At 39.2% G+C, this 23,175-nt stretch overlaps 1 protein-coding gene across 5 annotated transcripts in view; it reads right to left on the bottom strand.

The window, feature by feature from the left end:
- Positions 1 to 22,818, bottom strand: part of ARHGAP12 (Rho GTPase activating protein 12) — a 124,465-nt gene extending 101,647 nt beyond the window's left edge. For 2 of the 5 annotated variants that reach the window (XM_040451039.1, XM_040451043.1), the window contains exons 1-3: positions 22,650 to 22,817; positions 5,150 to 5,188; positions 2,304 to 3,058 (exon numbers count right to left, since the gene is read on the bottom strand). In XM_040451039.1, coding sequence (XP_040306973.1) covers positions 2,304 to 2,981 — 678 coding nt within the window. In that variant the 5' untranslated portion in view covers positions 2,982 to 3,058; positions 5,150 to 5,188; positions 22,650 to 22,817. Of the gene's footprint in view, positions 1 to 2,303; positions 3,059 to 5,149; positions 5,189 to 22,649 lie in introns of all 5 variants that reach the window. The other 3 variants (XM_040451040.1, XM_040451041.1, XM_040451042.1) reach the window with 2 other exon arrangements.
- Between the last annotated feature and the right edge of the window lie 357 nt (positions 22,819 to 23,175).

Below are 23,175 nucleotides of genomic sequence, written 5' to 3'. Positions count from 1 at the left end.
GGAGCCTGTTTCCAATTCTGTGTCTCCCTGTCTCTCTGCCCCTCCCCCGTTCATGCTCTGTCTCTCTCTGTCCCAAAAAATAAATAAACGTTGAAAAGAAAAAAACAGTCATTTAACCGGCTTCTGAGTTATGGACCACAGAAACTCTGAGAAGATGTTACAGTTTTAAGCCACTAGACTTGGGAGGAATTTATTAAATAGCAATAGATACATAACGTACTTATACGCAAAGCATAGTTGTAAGCATATTAGATATAGTAGCCCACTTAATCCTCAACAACCCTGTGATCCCCATTTTAAAATGAGGAAACTGGGGCGCCTGGGTGGCGCAGTCGGTTAAGCGTCCGACTTCAGCCAGGTCACGATCTCGCGGTCCGTGAGTTCGAGCCCCGCGTCAGGCTCTGGGCTGATGGCTCAGAGCCTGGAGCCTGTTTCCGATTCTGTGTCTCCCTCTCTCTCTGACCCTCCCCCGTTCATGCTCTGTCTCTCTGTGTCCCAAAAATAAATAAACGTTGAAAAATAAAAAAAAATGAGGAAACTGAGACACAGAGGTTAAGCACTTTGCCCCAATTATGGCAGAGCTGGTAAGTGGTATGGAATCAGATCCAAATCTAAAGCCAGTGCTATTAACTGCTGTGCAATACATCCTCCCCACAGCTGAAGCATTTCCATCCTAAAGCTTCTATTTAGGCTACAGACTAATAAAAGGTAATAGAAGGTAAAGTTATTTGACCTAAGAGAGCAGGGAAAAGCAGGTGAATGAGAGAAATGATAAAGTTTTGAAATACTTGTCATGAACAGTTAGGAAAAGGACCTTTCAGAGAAATTTAGCAGGATTTCCAAGCAGTGTTAAGGGCTCAGGAGAGGTCAGGAGCCATGAACTTCCATGCAGTGAATTTAAGATGACCATAATGAAGAGAACACAGGATTGTTGGGATACATAAATTTAAAACATACCGTGAACTGTGATGGCTATCAGTAATAGAAAACGCATCTTTCCTAAGTCCCGCTAGTTCAAAAAGAAGCTATGAACAGAAAAATTCCAGGAAACACTGTATATCCTATGTCAAAGTATCACATAAAGACTAAAGAAATAGAAGCCTCCTAAGACACATGATGGTAAACTGGCAGTGCTACTTCATTAACTGCCCTGATCTCAAACATGAGAAATTTTTCTAGAGAATCTTCCCTTTTCCATTCAAAATGTCACAAAAAAATTAAAAGCTATAGTAAGAACAAACTAGTTCCATCAGAGTCAGACCACATCTAAGACCAGCCTCACAATTACTGACTTAACTTGATGAATAAATCTTACAACAGAGCTTTAGACCAAAAATTTATCAATTTACAATTTCACTTAAAATTAGACTTCTCCAGGGTACCTGGGTGGCTCAGTCAGTTAAGCAAACAACTTCAGCTCAGGTCATAATCTCCCAGTTCATGGGTTCAAGCCCTGCATCAAGCTCTGTGCTGACAGCTTGAAGCCTGAAGCCTGCTTCAGATTCTGTGTCTCCCTCTCGCTCTGTCCCTCCCCCACTCGTTCCATCTCTCTCTCTCTCTCTCTCAAAAATAAATAAAACATTTAAAAAAATTTTTTTTAATTAGACTTATCCAAATACATTCAAGTTTTGATTTCATGCAATTGCTTTTAATTTTATTTCACTTTACTTGACAAACTGGCATAAACTAATCTCAAAATAAAGTTGGATAAGGAGGAAAAAAATCAAATCACTGACACACAATCTTTTTCAGGCCAATGCTCCATGCAAACAAGTGTGTATATTTAAACACTTAAGACACCAAAGTGCATGAATGAAGGCAAACATTTGTCAGCTAGTTTTTAAATATTAGAGGTTAATAAACAAGTTTTAAAGAACAAGAGTTAGCAGCTAACATTCCAGTGACACCTTTCCTCATATTCCCACTATTACCTGAAAACTTATCACAAATAAGCCAAATGAGTACAATTAGAAAACAAAGTTGGTCTAATAAAAGAAATATCACTGGGTAAGTAAATCCTTTCTACCCTATGCATTATCAATAGAGAAGACCAAAAAAAACTTTTCCACACTTGAGGCAGCTCTAGTCCCACAAAGGTACGAGAACTATGGAAACCATAAGGCCAACCTTTATGAACTCTACAAGTTATTACACTATTCTCCACCTCATTAAGTCAGGATGGAACCTATTCTAATAACAAAGCAAAATGAACAATGCCTAACTCCTACAAAGATTTTAATTAAAATCTGCAATATTTTTGTTATGGTAGTACAAGTGCTCCATCATTCTACTTTTCATCTTACCCTTATCTGCTCAGTGGAGCTGCTGCTAAGTTCATCACCAGATTCAGAATCCTGATGTACTCTTTCTGAGCCTTCTCCTGCTGAATCACAAGACTGTTCCTGGGAGAAGCTACTTTTCTCTATGTCCAAGAACTCCGGGCCGGGAAAGTGACCAAATAAGCGCGTCCTATTCTGGCCAGAAACTTTAGGAGAATGTGAATCACTGTTAAACTTTCCATTATTATGGGTCAGGTCCAGGCTTAGGTTCACAGTCTGACATGGATTATAGTTGGGTCCAAAATTCTGATTGGCATCACGAATAACACCTGTTCCTTGAACAGACGATGATGGCTTTCCGAAGCTCGAAAGCTCAGGCAATTTGTTCACATTTTCTGTTGACCTCTGAAGATGGAGACTCTGTATCATTTTCATAGAATTGTTTGGCAGTCCAACTGCCTGTTTAATAGGCGGCATGAGAGCTTTACGGGTGACCTCCTTGACATACTGAGCTGGCACATAAAATGCTTTGGAGTTCTCATCTGGTTTGACTTGCCACCAGTCGTCATTGGTCTTTTTCACCAAGATGTATCGTTCCCCTTGTTTTATCACGATCTTTCTGTCCTTAGCTTCATATTCATAATCATATTCCACTTCAATATACACTTGTCCTGGAATAGTCTTCCCACTTCTGTCAGCCATTTTTATTCAGTAATGTTCACCTCTCAAACAGGATGGTATGCCACATTATGGCTTTATGCCTTGTTGGATTAATACAGCTATTTTTATTTAAATGGAAGAAGAGAATAAAGAAAAAGTTAACACAGCCTGGATTTTTAATATTTATCCAAAAGCATCATATAATCAAGGTATTTAAAGAATACTACCAGGGCGCCTGGGTGGCTCAGTCGGTTACACGTTCGACTCTTGACTTTGGCTGAGGTCATGATCTCACGGTTCATGAGCTGACAGACTGTGCTGACAGCACAGAGCCTGCTTGGGATTCTCTCCCTCTCCCTCCCTCTGCCCCCTACCCTGCTAACATGGGAGTGCACTCTTTCCTTCTCAAAATAAATGAACAGTTTTAAAAAACATTACCTTCACCCTCCAAAAAGTAAACATGTGTCTAATATCATATGTATTTTCCTACATTAAAAACATTCATTCTAACTGTAATCTACATTTTCCAGTCATTTATAAGCAAAACCAAACCAATTACTGGAACAGTAAATATCCTAACCAGCCAGACAGAAAAAAATAATAATAAATAAGAGGTGAGAATTTTCTTTCTTTTCATGACTACCTAAAACCTCCTTCACTTTCTTAGAAAGGCTCACTAATAATAACAAACACATCTTAGGCACTTACCAAGAGCCAAGAACTGAGCTAGATTCACTTATCTAAGTCCTTCTTTGAAGCTGGAACTGAATTTCAGTAACCCTGTACTATTTTCTAAAATGGTCAAGAGTATTAATGTGCTTTAAAAAATTATCCAATTGTATGAGTTTCGTCTAACATAAATGGATAAAAAGGAGAACACTGTTATTTCCAGACGAAGTACGCACATGAAGAAAACAAAACTCCTAGTTTACTTTGTTTCCATGTTGTACCTCAGGAGGGCCACAATCCTTGTCAGGCTGAATCCCACAAATGGAAATAAATAACCAGTCTTATAATTTTTTTTTTTTTTTTTTGAGAGACAGAGAGCAGGAGCTGGTAGGGTGGGTGGGAAGGGGGAGAGGAAGGGGTGGGAGAGGGAAAGACTCTTAAGCAGGCTCCATGCATAGCACAAAACCCGAAGTGGGGCTCCATTCCATGACTCTGGGATCATGACCCGAGCCAAAAATCGAGTCAGACTGAGCCTGTCCAGGTGCTCCCGATCTTTTTATTTATAAATGTTAAAAATTCTTACCCCCTCTACCACTCAAAGTCTGTTGCAGAATGTGTTCTAACTTGGCTTGAGAAATCTAGGGATTCACTTTTATTTCTATATCAATTCCAAAATACTTTAGTACTTCATAGAATACAGTATTCAAGCTTCAAAGTGATCACAGCATCTCGATATTACTACAACTCAAGTACCAACTGCTGTAGGATGAACTGTGTTCCCCAAAAAAGGTATGTTTAAGTCATAAACCCAGGACCTATGAATGTGACCTTATTTGGAAATAGGATCTTTGCAGATGTAATCAATTTAAGATGAGGTTATATGTCATTAGGGTAGGACCAAAATCCAATGACTGGTGTTTTTATAAGGAGAGGGGGATCTGGAGGCAGAGAAAGGAAACACATAGAGGAAAAACTACATGAAGTCAGAGGCAGAAAATGGAGTGAAGCAGCTATAAGCAAGGAACCCCAAGGACACCCAGCAGCTACCAGAAGATAGAGGCAAAGAAAGAGTCTTTGCTAAAGCCTTCACAAATGGAGGACAACCCTGCCTTTATTTGGGACATCTAGCCTCCAGAACTGGGAGAGAATAAGTTTCTATTGTTTTAAGCCACCCAGTGTGTGGCACTTTGTTATTGCAGCCCTAGGAAACTAATATTAACCCAAGGCTCAAGGATCCTAAGGCAAAGCTAAGCAATTCTGAATACCGAGATACACCACAAATGTGTAAACCTAAGGTCCCATGATAACCTACCAATTCTCTTCAGCACCCAAATGCTGGGCATAGTATTACTGGGTGCTGTATGTACAGTAACAATCATTTCCTTGAGGACATTTTTCTTCTCTGTAATAGATAAAGCCCATAAGTCCAGATGATAAATTAGTGACACAACTTCAGTAACTAAAACTTTTACTTTCTGGACAAAGTACTTGGATAACAAATTTAATAATATTTTGAAAAAGATTAAAAATAAAAAACTTACCTTAAAGGAAGAAATAAATATCCAGTATTTCATTTAAACCTATAAAAAAATAATAAAGTTCATTAACTTTAACCAGGATTGCTTTAAGAAGGCTAATAATATTGTTCATGATTTAGAATAGCTGTGATGTGTTGCTCATATTTTTATAACAGCTCTATGAAACAGTACAATTTTATATCTCAAGACTGTTCCGCACCATCCTCCAAACGTGGACAAATACAAGGTATGCTTCACCACTGCCCCTCCTATTTCACTTTCACATGGTTTCAATTTCATTTCTGCCCCTTATTTTTATTCTAACAAATATCTTTTAAAATTTTTAATAATATGAAAGCAGCCTTTGTAAAATTGTTAAAATGACAGAACTGGTTTTCAAGTTTATTGTACTGAATGGATAAAGAGAATGACAACAAACACTCCAAGCTATTGGGAGTCCTAACATGTTTCCCCACAGATTACTTACTAATTATAAATAGACGAATACACCTTTACAACAGAGAAATCTGGCAGTCATGAGCTTAACCAAGTGATCAAATGCAGTAACACCAAGAGTGGGACAACCTTGATGATATATGCCTCCTAATGTGATGTACACAATGTTGCCTAAGTTATATTCTTGTCAAAAACATGTTAAATCTTGTTAATTGTTAAGAAACAATTAATTCCAAAGTATAAGACATTCTATTAGATAACAGACCTGAACCCTTCAAGAAATACAATTTCATGGAAAAATGAATAAGGGAGGAAGAGTCTTCTAGATCAAAAGAGATTATTGGACCACAACAACAAAATCCACTTGGTATTCTAGTAGGTAACTAAAACTTACAACATGCAAAATCTACTTTCTATCTCTATCCCACCCGAGCCCCACCAGATCTGCATGGTCTTTCCAATAGCGGTAAATAGAAAGTCTAACCTTCCAAATGTTCAGCCTTTACTTTCATGCGTTACCAGGACATTAGTATGTGCTTTAATCCTTTTACCTACATAAAAGTTTTTCACTACAACTTTTTAAAATTCCATACTGAAATACTTCTCCTCAGGTGATTTTTTTTTTCTTTTGCTTTCCAGGAAGTAATAAAGTAACTTAAGCAACACCTCTAAGCTCATACATACCATAAGCAGTCAGGTATTTATCCACAGCAATGAAGAAAAGGAAAGTATGAAGAATAACAAGAACACTGTATGTCACGCTAGTAGGAGAGAGGCTGGTCAGTGGGGACCAACAATAGGTTAAAAGCCAATCCATGCTCAGTCCCTTTCACTGCCAGGCTTTATGACTACACCCTGCCCTGTGACTACAAAGATAAATATGAAGAAGTTAGAGAGAAAGATGAAGTAGTCAGTTCACTATGTTCAACATGAGACATGCAATCTAAAGTTTAAAAAAAAATGAGACTGGGAGGACAAAGAAGATGGAGAAGTAGCCAAAAGACTTCTACATAGAAAAAGAAATTGGATATTAAGGCAGACAACATGAACAGGAGTAGACACATGGGATAAGAATAGGGGAAATGGAGCTGACATAGTTTTCTAGTTATAATACTGGGGTGGTGAGGTGGGGAATGAAACTGGGAAGCCCCTAAGAGAGACTATTAAAATTATAAACCTCTAGAAAGTCACATAGCAGGAATTATGTATCACAACCCAAGGTCTAGGAAAAGTTACATAAAATAAAAAAGAAGAAAGCCTTATTTTAAGTTATGGATTCAGAGAAAATTAAAATAATTATGGGGTAGCTCTAAAAACCGAGATCTAAGTGAAAATCATCTGCAAGTATATTATATTGCCTAATTTTATTTAAAAACATAAGCTATATTAAAACAAACATTTATCTTTTTCTCTACTCTCCAAACTTGTGGATTCTTCTCTTTAGATAGGTTAAGCACTGTTTATCCTGCTATTTTATCCTCTCAAGTATTTTGATTAGAATCTTACTCATCCAACTATAATGCTCTGAGCACAGCTCTCCTCGAACTGAAATACATTCTGTACTCATCACCACACTCCCCCATCCACACTCATCACACGCACACCTTAAAACTAAGTACCCAACCACCAATATATATAAAGTTTTTGCGTATCTACTGACCCAGTACCAACCACTGCTTTACTCGGCAGTTTCAACACCACCCATGTAGGCTTTCCATGACTCTTACCAGTTTTCTAACTCATGTTTCAACAAGAACAGATATACACAACTCCTTACATCTTTTACTTCTCTTCTTCCACGTCAGCTTCAGAACTTTCTACCATGCTATTTTAAAGTCTAATAGCCTCCTCCTTTCTGTCTGCCTTTTTTTCCCCCTCATTTTCTTTCCCACGGCAAATTACACAGCTCAGCACATGTTATCTTCCTCCCCCAGGACATCTGTTTTAATCAACTACATCTCTCAGCATGGTATCTTTACTAGGTATATCAAAAAAGTAAACAAATGAACACAATCTTAACAGAAATACAGTAAATGCATCCATAATTAATGAGTCTATAATTTTAGGGGGATGAGTCTACAATTTAAATCTAATACATATATGTACAATGAGTATAGCAATTGTAATGCCATGAGCAACAAAATATTAATATAGCCTCACGTGCATAAATATTAACCAACTTTGGAGCACCTGGGTGGCTCAGTCGGTTAAGCATCTGACTTTGGCTCATGTCATGATCTCGCGGTTCATGAGTTTGAGCCCCACGTCAGGCTGTGTGCTGACAGCTCAGAGCCTGGAGCCCACTTCTGATTCAAAGTGTCTCCCTCTCTCTGCCCCTCCTCTGCACATGCTCTGTCTCTCTCTCATTCTATCAAAAAGAAACAAACATTAAAAAAAAAAAAGAAACCAGGGGCGCCTGAGTGGCTCAGTCGGTTAAGCGTCCTACTTCCACTCAGGTCATGATCTTATGGTTTGTGAGTTCAAGCCCTGCGTCGGGCTCTGTGCTGACAGCTCAGAGCCTGGAGCCTGCTTCAGATTCTGTGTCTCCCTCTCTCTCTGCCCCTCCCCCACTCATGCTCTGTCTCTCTGTCTCAGAAACAAATAAACATTTAAAAAAATTTAAAAAAAACATTTAAAAATATAAGTAAATATTAACCAACTTAAAAAGTACAATTTAGGCCACTTTTTTTGACATGAAGCCCTCCACATAGTTTTTTTTTTTTTTTTTTTTAATTTTTTTTTTCAACGTTTATTTATTTTGGGGACAGAGAGAGACAGAGCATGAACGGGGGAGGGGCAGAGAGAGAGGGAGACACAGAATCGGAAACAGGCTCCAGGCTCTGAGCTGTCAGTCCAGAGCCCGACGCGGGGCTCGAACTCACGGACCGCGAGATCGTGACCTGGCTGAAGTCGGACGCTTAACCGACTGCGCCACCCAGGCGCCCCAGCCCTCCACATAGTTTTAAAAGTACTTGTTTAAAATGAATAATCCCCCTAAAAAATTAAAAATAAATAAAATGAACAATTCGTAAACAGGCCTCTACTGAAGAAATCAGTTAAACATAATGAGCACAATAAAATAGTTAAGAACAATTCCAGCATTAAGTTCTAGCATAAAGAATTATACCAGCAAATAATTTTTTTAAAAAATTGTACACTTGCACAACAAAAAATCATAGGCCACTTATCAGGCACTTAGAGTTTTTCACAATGCATGACACCTGTTTTCTAATAATAAAAACGTGTAGGATGTAAGACATTTCTTTAGGCCTAAAGAAGAGAAGAAAAATATAGTGATTAATATTATCAACTACATTGACCATGAAGAAATAGCAAAAACAGGGACAGAAGAAGGATACAGGAAATATTTGGGTAACTGGAAAGCAGGAGAGAACACAAACATAGAGTAGTAAAAGAAATTTAAAAACTGAGATTTAAATCTGAAACAAAAATGAGGAAACAACAAAGCATTTGAGGAAGCAAGCATTTTTTACTAAAAATTACATTTGCATAGGGTATTTTAGAATGATTCGTGCCATAAAGTCTTAGTCAGAAATAAGGGTGGACGTAATAACTTCTTGGATTGTTACAAGAATGGAGAAAATACTCTAATTTAAAAGGGAAGAAATATGATATTGGGGTTTACAATGAGTTTTAGTTATACAACCAAATATACAATCCATGAAAGAAAAAAAATAGGAGTTTATTAAAATTAAGAACTCCTTTGTGGCAGACACTGCGAAAAGAATGAAAACACAAACCACACACAAGGAGAAAATATTTTCAAAATACATACCTGATTAAGGACTGGTGTCCAAAATATACAAAGAATTCTTAAAAGTCAATAAAAAGAACCTAACATTTTAAATGGAAAAAGAATCTGAAAAGACAAATCATGAAAAAAAACAGACAAATGACAAATAAGCACATGAAAAAGTGCTCATCACGCCATTAGGGAATTACAAATTAAAACAAGACACCACAGCACACCTCTTACAATAGCTACAATCCAAAAAAAGCTGACAACACAAGAGCTAGTGAGGATGTAGAGCAACAGGAACTTTCATTCACTGCTGGTAGGAATGCAAAATGGTTCAGCTACTTTGAAGACAGCTTAGCAGTTTCTTACAAAGCTAAACATAGTCTTGCCATACGATCTAGCAATCACACTCCAAGGTATTTACCCAAATAAGTTGAAACCTTATGTCCACAAAAAGTCCTGCAGGCAAATGTTTACAGCAGCTTTATGTATCACTGCCAAAACCCGGAAGCAACAAAGAAATCCTTCAATAGGACAAAGGATAAACCAACTATGTGTGAGACATCCACACAATGGAATATTCTTCAGTGATAAAAATAAGGTATCAAGCTAAGAAAAGATACAAACTAATCTTAAATATATTTGGCAAAGCGAAAGAGGCCAGTCTGAAAATGCTACACACTGAATGACTTCAATTATATCACGTTCTGGGAAAGTCAAAACCATACAGACAGTAATTGCCAGGGACGGGAGGAGGAGACGGAGGGTTCCACAAGCGAAGCACAGGGGATTCTTTTAGGTCAATAAAACTATTTTGTATGATACTGTAATGGTGGGTGTAAGAAAATGTACACGTCAAAAGCCATTAATCTTTATAACACAAATAATGAACTTTAATGTATGCAAATTTTAAAAATTCATTTAGGCAGTTGGAGGAATGCCAGGATTTCCCAGGAAAGCAGATTAAGACAAGATAGTCTAATAGTATGACAAATGCATGGAACAACCTCACTGAATGGATGGAGGGTGGAAGAGGATGCTGATCTAACTTATTTTGAAAATAAGTGAAGTTTGTAAGAATATAGGCAAAGGAATTGAACATAAATACTGTATTCTAGCTTGATAAAAAACATCCCACGGGGGTACAAGTCAAAAATTCTGATACAGCCATATTTGTGTATTGTAACGAAATAATTAATTAAATGGAATATGGATGATAGGAACCAGGTTTCTCAGTGATGGAGTGGAAATTTATAATCATGGGGAAAAGACTAGAATTATCCACAGATTAAACTTGGAAATATCAATACGAACTCATTTTTAGCTTACTACAGATAAAATAACAAAGGTGATTCTGTAATGGACAGAAAACATGAATAGACACTTTTCCAAAGAAGACATCCAGATGGCAAACAGACACATGAAAAGATGCTCAACATCACTCATCATCAGGGAAACAGAGATCAAAACCACACTGAGATACCACCTCACATCCATCAAATGGCTAAAATTAACAACTCAGGAAACAACAGATGTTGGCAAGGATATGGAGAAAGGGGAACCCTCTTGCACTGTTGGTGGGAATGCCACACAGTGTAGAGGTTCCTCACAAAATTAAAAATAGTATTAACCTACAACCCAGCAACCACGCTAGAAATTTATCCAAAGGATACAAAAATGCTGATTCAATGGGGCTCATGAACCCCAATGTTTATAGCAGTGCTATCAACAATAGCCAAATTATGGAAAGAGCCCAAATGTCCATCAACAGATGAATGGATAAAGAAGATGCGGTTTATACATACAATGGAATACTACTTGGTGATAAAAAAAAGAACGAAACCTTACCATTTGCAACAATGTGGATGGAACTGGAGGGTATTATGCTAAGCAAAATAAATCAATCAATACCATATGATTTCACTCATATGTGAAACTTAACAGATGATCGTAGAGGACAGGTAGGAAAAGTAAGATAAAAACAGAGAGGGAGGCAAACCGTAAGAGACTCTTAAATACTGAGAACAAACTGAGGGTTGATGGGGGTGGAGAAAATGGGTGAGGGGCATTAAGGAGGACACTTGTTGGGATGAGCACTGGGTGTTGTATGTAAGTGATGAATCGCTGGAATCTACTCCTGAAGCCAAGACTACACTGTTATGTTAGCTAATATGAGAATAAATAAACTAAAATAATAAAAATAAATAAACAGAACAATAACAACAAAAATAAAGGTGATTTTATAAGGAAATACTACAGATATGTATCTATATATTGCTTAGTATACACATTTTGCTGTCAGTAAAAATGATACCTAACAGCAACAAGTACACCTAACATCCAGATATGGTTTCTAATACCATTCTCCAAATAAAGGAAACAAGGCTCTTTGGAGAGACGACTGATTCAAGGACTGGGGCAGAAAATATACAAGATGAGCCCCAAGCTCCTTGTAGTGCCATAGTGACCCTTCCCCCTCTGGATTTTAAGGACTATATTTACTTTTTTTTTAAGGACTATCTAGTCCTTAGATTTAAATGCTGACCATTTTTTTAATGCTTATTATTAAACTACTGTCTTCTTAAACTATAATTCAAAGTGATATGGCGCACATTGCATATTCATATTAAAATATCTTAGGGGGGGCCTGGGTGGCTCAGTAGGTTAAGTGTCCAAATTCATGTCAGGTCATGATCTCACAGTTCGTTGAGTTCGAGCCCCACATTGGGCTCTCTGCTGTCAGCACAGAGCCTGCTTTAGATCCTCTGTCTCCCTCTCTCTCTGCCCCTCCCCCACTCATGGAGCTCTCTCTCAAAAATAAAAATAAAAAAAAATCTTACATTATGCTGCCCCACATTTGAATAATTTAAATAAAAACTCACATTTCTGTAATTCTTTACTTTTACACACTGCATTTATGGAGAATCACAGTGCCTGTTTTTCTCAACAAAATATAAATTACAATTACTTAAGAGGCAGTAGGGTTCAAAATCATTCTAAAATAATCTCTTATATGTGGAGAGTACTGATCCAGCTGATATATGACAGAGCAGAAAGTGAGGAGCCTACTGTATTAAAAATTTCACACACTCAGTACTTCAGTAAACCATCCTGATCAAGCCCTTTCAAACCAAAAAGGATTAAACTAGAATTTAATCCTTTCAGATCCATTTGCACACACCAGAAGACAGCCTATAAGGTTAAAAAAAACAAACTCAGACCTAGTAAAAAGTCTAAGGATCAAAAAATTTTCTTGAGCCAATAGGTTAACTTCCTCTTCCTTCAGATTCTATTTCATAAGCTACCTATATGGATACTGGCTCCATGTTAACCTTTAAAACCACCCTTCTACAATAATCAATTCTGCTTCTGTATTTTTCAGCTTTCTTATTACTTCTTTCTGAATGCACTCCAAACAATGGATTCTTCCTTCTATACTCTCAACACCTGAGCCCCATATTTTAATTTCTTATTAAGAAATTTCTATAATAACCATTTTTAATTAAAAAAAAAGAAAGTAACCTTTTTTACAGGTCACATAAATTTGATCTTGCCTTGGTGGCATCAAACCTGTCCCCCCTTATAGTAACAACACCTTGATTTTCCTTTGGGGAAGCATCCATGCTCATGATCTCAGTCCATATCATTACACAAATTGTCATATATTAATAAGAATATCAGGGCACCAGGGTGGCTCAGTCAGTTTAAGTGTCCAACTCTTACTTTCTACTCAGGTCATGATCTCGTGGTTTGTGAGATCCAGCCACAAGTTGGGCTCTGTGCTGACAGCACGGAGCCTACTTCAGGTCCTCTTTCTCCCTCTCTCTGCTCCTCCCTTGTTCACTCTCCCTCACTCTCTCGCTTTCTCTCAAAATAAACTTAAAAAAAGAAAAAATCATAACCTTGGTCTTTACAAAGTTTAATAGGATTTCTAATCCTCTAATAATTTACTCTAGAAGAAAAACTTCATTCACTTCACAATTCTATTGGTTACCTCGGTATTAACCACCCTCTCCCCCAACCCATTCAGATATTCCTCCAAAACTATACACATTACCCTCTTAAAATCTTTGAAATGACTATTTACATTCAACTACTTTCAAATGTTTACCAAATCCTGTGCTTTAAAAAAATATACAATCTACAAAACAAAGGCAAATACAAGAATAGTGATTATTAACATCTGGCCATTGCAAAGCTCTAGTCAGACCTCAGTAACTTTTCAAAAAAGAAAAAACTATTCTGTTTAATGCTTACATTATACCAACCTACTCCAAATTAACATCATGATAAGAGCCATTGTTGGCAAAGGACTTGAATAGATATTTTTCCAAAGAAGAGAACACAAGTGGCCAATAACAAGGAAAGATGGGGGCGCCTGGGTGGCGTAGTCGGTTAAGCTCCCAACTTCAACTCAGGTCATGATCTCACAGTTTGTGATTTCAAGGCCCACATCAGGCCCTGCACTGACAGCTCTGAGCCTGGAGCCTACTTCAGATTCTGTGTCTCCCTCTCCCTCTGCCCCTCCCCGGCTAACACTCTCTCTCTGTCTCTCAAAAATAAATGTTTAAAAAAAAAAAAAAAAAAAAGAACATGGAAAGATGCTCAATATCACTAATCATTAGGGAAATGGAAATCAAACCACAACAACCAAAAAAACCCCAAAATAACAAGTGCTGGTGAGGATGTGGAGAAATTGCAATTCTTTGCACTGCTCGTAGAAGTGCAAAACAGTAGCAGCACCGGGGTAAACAGTATGGTGGTTTTTTAAAACATCCAGCAATTCCACTTCCGGGTATACATCCAAAAGCAGGGACTTGTAAACATATATGTACACCCATGTTAACAGCAGCACTAATCACAATAGCCAAAAGATGGAAAGAAAAACCAAATGTCTGTGGACAGATAAATGCCTAAACAAAATGTGGTACATACATAAAATACTACTGTGTATATATTACCACAATAGTCATTGCAGAATACAATTTAAATCACCTTACACCTGCCTACCCCCAAACCACAAAAGTCACTAAAATCCTCACATAGCTTTTACAGATACGCTTTCAAAGTAAATTTTAAAAGGCAAAAACACATTCAAACTTTTAGAAAACTGAAAGTAGCACTTACGTGGCATACAAATGATGAATTATTACTACTACCAATCCCTCAGATTGAAAAAAGAAAGCACACTATGATTCTTAATTTTTATTCAGATTTAAGTTATTTTACAAAACATTGAAAATCCAAACATGCAAATTAAACCAAAACAAGATTATTACTACACACCAACCACAATAAAGTTATTTTCAAAAATTAAAGACAATACAAAATGCTGATAAGTCTACCAACAACTGAATCCGACACACAGTGCTAATGGAAATACTAAAAACAGTGCAGCCAGTTCAGTAGTTTCCTACAAACAAAGATTTTCTGCAGCCTGAAACAAATTGTTCCTGGGCCATGAAACAAATCTCAATAAATTTCAAAGGACTAAAATCATACTAAGTATATTCTCTAACAAATGAATTGAGTTATAAATTAACAAAAACTTAGCTGCAAATTTGTTGTTGGAATCTAAACAACACACTTCGAAATAACTCAGAAGTCAAAGAAGAAATCAAACAGGAAATCTAAACTGAATAAAAATGAAAACATGACATCTCAAAACTTTTGGGATGCAGCTAAAGTAGTGCTCAGAGAAAATTTATAGCACTAAATGGCCATATTAGAAACGAAAAAAGTCTCAAATCAATGATGTACACTTCCCCTCTGAGAAACTACAAGATGAACATCAAGCAAATTAAACAGCAAATAGGCAGAAGATATCACATGATAAAGATCAGAGCAGAAATCACTGAGAGAGAAAACAGAAAAGTGTTAGATGAAATCAGAAGCTGGTTCTTAAAGATCAGTAGTACTAATAACCCTCTAGTCAAATTGATCCAGAACACAAGGGGGAAAACCATGAATTACCAATATCAGGCATTCAGACAGGGAACACAACTACAGCTTTAAAGGCATCAAAAGTAAGATAATACTATGAACAACTTTAACCCAATAAATCCAACAACTTAGATGAACCAGACAAATTTCCTGAAAGACAAATTGCCGAGGCTCGATAACCTAAAAAGCCCTGTATCTGTTAAATAAATTGACATCTCTTTAAAAATCTTCCCACAAAGTCCTAGCCCAGATGGCTTCACTAGAGAATTTTACCAAAAATATAAGGAAGATAATACCAATTCTACACAAACCTTTTGAAGAAAATTGCAACAGAGAAAAAACATCCCAATTCATTCTATCAGGTCAACATTATCCTCATACCAAAACCAGACAAAGACATTGTAAGAAAAACTAAAGACCTAACATCCCTCATGAACATACATACAAACTTATCTCCAAGAAAGGACTCACATTTAAATATATACAGAACTATTCAAGTCAATAAGACAACCCAATAAATACTCTGAATGCCTGGGTGGCTCAGGAGGTTAGGTGTCCAACTCTTGATCTCAGCTCAGATCATAATCTCACAGTTCACAGGTTTGAGCCCCACATCACGCTCTGAGCTGACAGTGTGGAGCTTGCTTGGGATTCTCTCTCTCTCTCTCCCTCTCTCTCTCTCTCTCTCTCTCTCTCTCTCCCCCTCCCACACACACTCACTCTCACCCTCTGTCCCCCAACTCTCTCAAAATAAATAAACAAAAAAAAAGACAACCCAATAAAAAATAAGTAGAAGATATACTTATCCAAAGAGGATATACAGATGGTAAATAAGTCCATGAGAAGATGCCCAACATCTTTGGTTATTAGGGAAATGCAAATTAAAGTCACAAAGAAATAATACTACACATTTATTAGAATGACTAATATTTAAAAGACTGACCATATACCACTGTTTTCTGGAATGTGGAGCAACCAGAACTCAACACTGCTGGTGGACCTCTAAAATGGTAAAATTTGGAAATAGTCTGAGAGGTTCTTAAAAATTTAAATATATATCTACCATATGACCCAGGGATTCTACTGCTAGGTATTTACCCAAGAGAAATGAAAGCAGGTGTCCACACAAAGACCTGTGTGTAAATGTTCACAGCAGCTTTATTTGTAACAGCCCCAAACTGGAAACAATCCAAATGTCCATCAAGAGGTGAATGGATAGGGGCGCCTGGGTGGCTCAGTCAGTTGGACTTTGGCACAGGTCATGATCTCGCAGTTTGCGGGTTCGAGCCCTGCATCCGGCTCTGTGCTGACAGCTCAGAGCCTGGAGCCTGCTTCAAATTCTGTGACTTCCTCTCTCTCTCTGCCCATCCCCCACTCGCACTCTGTCCCCTCAAAAATAAACAAACATTAAAAAAAAATGGTGAATGGATAAATTGTGGTATATCCACACAATGGGATATCACTTAGCAACAAAAAGGAACGAACTACTAATACACACAACAAACTGGATCTCACAATAATTTTGCTGAGTGAAAAAAAATCCAGACAAGAAAGACTGCATACTATATGGGTCCGTCTACATAAAATTCTAGAAAATGGAAATGAATCTAAAGCCCCAGAAAACAAATCAATATTGACCAGAGAACAAGGGAATGAACTATCCTGAGCTCAAGAAAATTTGGGGGTGGGGGGGGTGGGGAGGAGATTAACATGTTCTTTATAGTGGTGATGGTTTCACAGGTTATATATATACATACATATATATATACACACACATATACACATACATCAAAACTCATTAAGTTACACATTTAAAATATATGCAGTTTATTAGACAGCAATTATACCTCAATAAACCTGTTAAAAAACCCTCTAATAATACAAATTTAAAGCACCAAATACTACTTTCTCCTATACTACAATGACTTTAAGTATATATAAAGGATATCTTGCATGGTAAGAATACTAGCAACTGGAATTTTCATTCACTGCTAATGGGAATGCAAAATGGTACAGACACTCTGGAAATCATTTTGTCAGTTTCTCATAAAGTATACATTTACCATATGATCTAGCCATTCCTTTTCAATACCTCTAGGTATTTACCCAAGAAAAGTGAAACCGTAAGTCCATACAAAGGCCTTACATCAACATTCGTAACAGCTTTATTCATAAAGTGCCAGAAACTGGAAACAACTCAAAGGCCTATCAACTGGGGCACCTGGGTGGCTCAGTCGGTTAAGCATCTGACTTCAGCCTAGGTCATTATCTCACAGTTCGTGAGTTTGGAGCCTGCTTCAGATCCTGTTGTGTCCTTCTCTCTCTGCCCCACCTCCATTCACACTCTGTCTCTCGCTCTCGCTCTCTCTCAAAAATGAATAAACATTTAAAAAATTTAAAAAAAAAGGCCTATCAACTAATGAAACCCTAGACTAACTGTGGTACATCCATGTGTAAAATAGGAAAGAATGGAAACCTTAAGAGATCCTGGGAAGGGAGGAGGAGTGGAGGGGGATGGGCAAAATGGGTGAAGGGGACTGGGAGATACAAGCTTCTAATTATGGAATGAATAGGTCATGGAATTAAAAGGCAAAGCACGACGAATATAGTCAATGCTACAGTAATAGTGCTGTATGGTGACAGATGGTAGCGACACTTGTGGGTGAGCAGAGTATAACATATAACTTTTCAAAACACTATGTTGTACACCTGAACCTAATGTAACATTGTGCGTCAACTATACTCAAACTTTGAGACATCCTTGTGAAAATGGAAAGAGAAAATGTGAAAAAGTACTTAAACTATAAAGCTTGATACAGACCATCACATTAATCACTGTTCACTAAAGGAAACAAAGTGGTGAAAGAAAAGAACCCACGAATCATACTGTATGTAGCCTTCTACATCTGGCTTATTTCACTTAGAACAATGCTTTTGAGATTCATCCATGTAGTTGCATGTATCTATAGTTCACTTCTACTGTTAAATATTATTATATGTTAATGTATACAAAACTGATTTTTTTAAACAAACCAGTAATATATAGCAAAATAGTGGTAATTTTCAACAAACTTTTAAAGCTACCACTCTAACGTAAAATGTATTCTAAATTCTCCTGTGGCAAAAAAGCACAGAAATCAAGGTTAGAGGTCTGAAATTTAGATCTAGGATTTGCCATTTATGAGCACCTTAACTTACCTGTAAAACAGACAATACAAACCTCAAAAGATCCTTGTGAGAATGGAAAGAGAAAAAAGCAGTCTGTCAACTATAAGGCATGATACAGAGTATCCACACTAATCACTTATTCAAAAATGCAAAAGTTGCGGGGTGCCTGGGTGGCTCAGTCGGTTAAGTGTCTGACTCTTGGTTTTGGATCAGGTCGTGATCTCACAGCTCATGGGTTTTGAGCCCCCTGCAGGGCCTGTTTGGGATTCATCCTCTTTTTCTCTCTCTCTCTCTCTCCCTCCCTCCCTCCCCCACTCATGTTCTCTATCTCAAAAATAAACATTTAATAAAAACTTTTTTAGATGAGTTCTACATTTACAGAATTATTGCAAAGATAAACAGAGAGTTCCCATATACCCTGTATACAGTCTCCTCTACCTTTAACATCTTATATATGTATGTATGGTACATTTGTCACTGACACAATAACCATGCTCTGTTCAGATTTCCTTAGTTTTCCCCTAATGGATTTCTTCTGCTCTAGAATTCCATTCAGAATACCACATAAACATTTTGTGATCATATCCTGTAGCTTTTTTCTTTTTTAAGATATTTTTAATGTTTAGTTTTGAGGGAGTGAGACAGAGCATGAGCAAGGAAGGAGCAGAAAGGGCAGAGACAGAGGGAGACACAGAACTCAAAGCAGGCTCCAGGCTCTGAGCAGTCAGCACACAGCCAGACGCAGGGCTCGAGCCCATGCACCGTGAGATCATGACCTGAACAGAAGTCAGACACTTAACCTACCGAGCCACCCAGGCGCCCCACATCCTGTAGCTTTTAAAACACAAGTTACTGGGGAGCCTGGGTGGCTAAGTTGGTTGGGCATCTGACTCTGGCTCAGGTTGTGATCATGGTAAGATCATGGTTTAAATGGTTCATGGGATCGAGTACCATGTTGGGCTCTGTCCTGACAGCTGGGAGCCAGAAGAAGCCTGCTTTGAATCCTGTGTCTCCCTCTCTCTCTGCCCCTCCCCTCCCTCAAAAATAAGTAATAAACATTAAAAAAAATTTTTTTAAACACAAGTTACTGAAACCCAGACAATATAAAGAGAGCAGTATGAGGTGAGGCCCCCAAATCTGCATTCCTATCAAGTTCCCAAAGGATGCTGATGGGGCTAATGTAAAAATACACTTAGAAGAGCAGTGGTCTAGGTTCTAGACTCCAGAAGTGATGTCCGATGCAGGAGCCACTAGCCAAATGTGGCTACTGAGCACTTTAAGTGTGGCTAATCTAAATTGAGATGTGTTGGATGTGTAAAATACACATAGGATTTGAACACTTAGTCTAAATAAAAGAACCATGTGGATTACATGATATGGTAAAATTTATTCCACTTGGGTTCTCCCCTTTTTTTTTAACTTTTTATCATGTGACTACTAAAAGTTTTAAAATTACACAGGTGAGGTGCGCCTGACTGGCTGGCTCAGCTGCAGCAGCATGAAACTTTTGATCTCGTGGTTGTGAGTTCAAGACCCATGTTGGGTGTAGAGATTACTTACATTAATCTAAATTACATTACATTAAATACACAGGTGACTGGTATTACATTTCTTTTGGACAATAGTTTGTGTGGCCTGGGCAGAAGAGCAGCAAGGGTATCTATCACCTGGGGGATTGTTAGAAGTTCAGGTGATTCCCATGCACATTAAAGTTTGAGAAACACTAATTATCAACAAGGGAGGGGTGCTTAGAGATGTCAGCATTTGGCAGTTTGGTTCAAATAAAAAGCTAATGAACTGCAAACTGAAACTGCAAAATATTTAAGTCAATGAAAGTAAATGGAAAATGGCTGAATCACAGCAAAGCCGTCCACAATTGAGGATGTATCATACTTAGACCAGTTAACAACAGAAGAAAAGAAAAACCACAAAGATAGTGGCCCAATGGGTTCCTCAAAAGAGATTTGAAAAGCATGATTTGAAGTAAAATGATGGTATGTGATAATCATACCTTTTCAGGTATGATTCAATCCACAAAACACTGCATATTTGCAATTAAAACTAAAAATGTTAAATATGAGATAAAATAAAAGTTTAATTTCACTTTTCTCTCCCACTATTAGAAAACTGTAATGCCCATTTGGGCCAGATTCACCTTAAGTTACCTTTTCTTAGTACCAATTTTCTCAGATAAGCAAAATATCGGTACTACCACTTATACCTCACTATATTCACTGCTTTATTTCAATCAATTTAAACATTTTATTACCCTCTTTTTCTCAGGAATGTCAACTTCATAACTTCAAGTACTTAAGTTTGTAAAGCCCACTGTCTATCCACCTATTTACCAAAAAAAAAGCACCCAACAGATACTTTCTAATTAATGAAATGAAAACCAAGTGATTAACTGCAAATAATACGCTGTTTTTCTACAGCATTTATAGTACACGTTTTCACTTGTGCCTCACAACTAGTACAGTAAGTAAAAAATAAAAATATGTAAGTTATTGTCTATATATGAATAATCTTTACAAATGGCATTATATCAAGAATTAGTGCGTTAGCAATCTTTTCCAACTTTTATGGTGGATAAAGTTGAACAGAATCCTATCAACAAATCCTGGACATACACATACACAAACACATAATCTGTTCATCACACTTCATTTTTTCCCCCAAGCACAAACCCCTCCAGAGCCGCGGAGCTACATGCAACCGCGGGTCCCACATGTGCATCGGGCTTGTCTGGCTCTTCACGGTGCACTGCTCAGGGTTAAAATTTCACAGCCTGCTTTTAGGCACTTCTCTGGGCTCCCAAATCCCTATTTTGAAACCTTTCCAAGCCATTTCAAAACAGAGAAAAAGAGAAAAATACTAGCACCAGCAGCCAGAATGTCTACTCAGACCAGAAAATGTACAGAAAGATGACCCATTCTGTAACACACCCTTCTACAGACCAGGGAAGGAACACTGGATATGGACAAATAAATAACAGCTCTAGGCCACCATTTCCCAACATTTCAGTAGGAAACAGGCGTGGCCAGGGGCTAGATACTTTTTAACAACCTTCCACTGTAACACAGTCTTCCGAGGTCTCACCTTCAGAAGGGGTGGCAGAATCTGAACCAGAAGCCGAGTGACTCCTCGCTTGCTGCTCCTTCCTCCACATTTCCTCCCCTTTGGAATATGTGCATAAATGCTCAATAAAATCTGCTCATAGGTCATAATTAACCATAAAACAATTCGAGCGTTAGGTGCCTTTACCCATAATAAACACTTCACTTGGAACGGCATTAGAACTTTCCTAAAGGTATGCTTTAAACATTTTGCTTTAGCCTTTGCAAATGCATTTATAACCGCTGCTGCAGTCGAAGGAAAACATCGCAAGCCTCTAAAACTGAAGGCCGTTGAGTTTTTCTGTAATACTGACTCTGCGGACATTTCTTCTCAGAGGGTCTGCGGTAACTTAAGATCCAACACTTAAAGGACAGCCATTCTTGGAAGACAATCAACTGCGTTGAAACGGCAGGAGGGCAGCACGCTCATAAGGAGCATTTTTTTTTTTTTTTTAAATTCAAGGACTTTGAGGAGATTGCTCCCAGAAGAGCTAGAGTAGCAAGTGCCCATTCAACAGGGACGGAGCACCTCTAAAGACTGCGGAGACCAAAGTGCCCAGTTTAAGGTCAGCAGTCGAGGGGAGGCCCCAGGTGGGCTGCCTGGATGGGCGGAGGTTTGCACACCCCACAGCAATTAGAGAGCGGGCACACGCAGCTGCAGAAGGCGAGGAAGGAGGGCGGCACCAGCCTGCCTCTTACACACACAGACACACACACACACACCCCGACGCCCTCCTTCCTAGGGGCGGGGCGGGCGGGCGCTGCCCTCACACAGGAAGTCAGGAAACCCGGGGGGCAGAGGAGCCACAACTTTAGAGCCATTTAAACCCTCTCGCCCACGTCAGCCAATGGGCTGGCCACGGCCCCCCTGCCCCCTGCGCCAACCTCGCGCCCCGCGCCGCGCCCCCTCCGCGACGCTCCCGACCGCACCTCGCGCTCACCTCGGCGCCGACGCGCCTCCCGCACACACCTCCCCCTAACTCCGCCGCCCTCGGCGGGCACAGCCCCGGCCGCGGACGCCTTTGTGCAGCACCTCACCAACCTGCCCTCCGTCCGCGGGAACCTGTGCCCCCCACCTTACCGAGAGGACGGCGGCCTCGCGGGAGGCAGCTCCCTCTTGTACTAGCACGGGGTCTGCAGGACGCCTAGGCGAGCCCGAAGGGCGCTCACACCGCGGCGGCCGCGGCCAGCCCGTCCCCGCAGGCTGGTCTCCGAGGGAGGGTAAGTTCCAGGGCACGTCGGAGCGCGCCGGCGCGGGGGCGGGGCGGGGCTGGCGGCTCACGTGATGGCAGGGGGCGGGGCGGGGCTCACGTGACGACCCGGGCGGGCGCCGGGTGAATCGGCTGAGGTGGATCCGGGAGGAGGGGGGCGGTCCGAGGGACTGGCTGAGGGACTCGGGCTGGCGAGGTTGTTGCCTGCCAAGTGGGCGTAAGCACTTTGTAAACATGAAGTGGGAAACGTTGAGAGAAAACGCTCGGGAGAAAACGAGGGAAGGGCGAACGGGAAACGGAGCGAGCACTAGGGTGACAGGAATGGAGCCCAGGGAAAGACAGCGGGCGGTGGGCCCTGCCCGCTCACTGGCCTTCTGGGAGCTGCTGCCAGGCTTA

This window comes from Herpailurus yagouaroundi, unplaced genomic scaffold (genome assembly GCF_014898765.1).
Source record: "Herpailurus yagouaroundi ecotype Mexico unplaced genomic scaffold, PumYag 203, whole genome shotgun sequence".
Taxonomy (NCBI): domain Eukaryota; kingdom Metazoa; phylum Chordata; class Mammalia; order Carnivora; family Felidae; genus Herpailurus; species Herpailurus yagouaroundi.
This window is presented reverse-complemented; position numbering and strand designations above follow the sequence as displayed.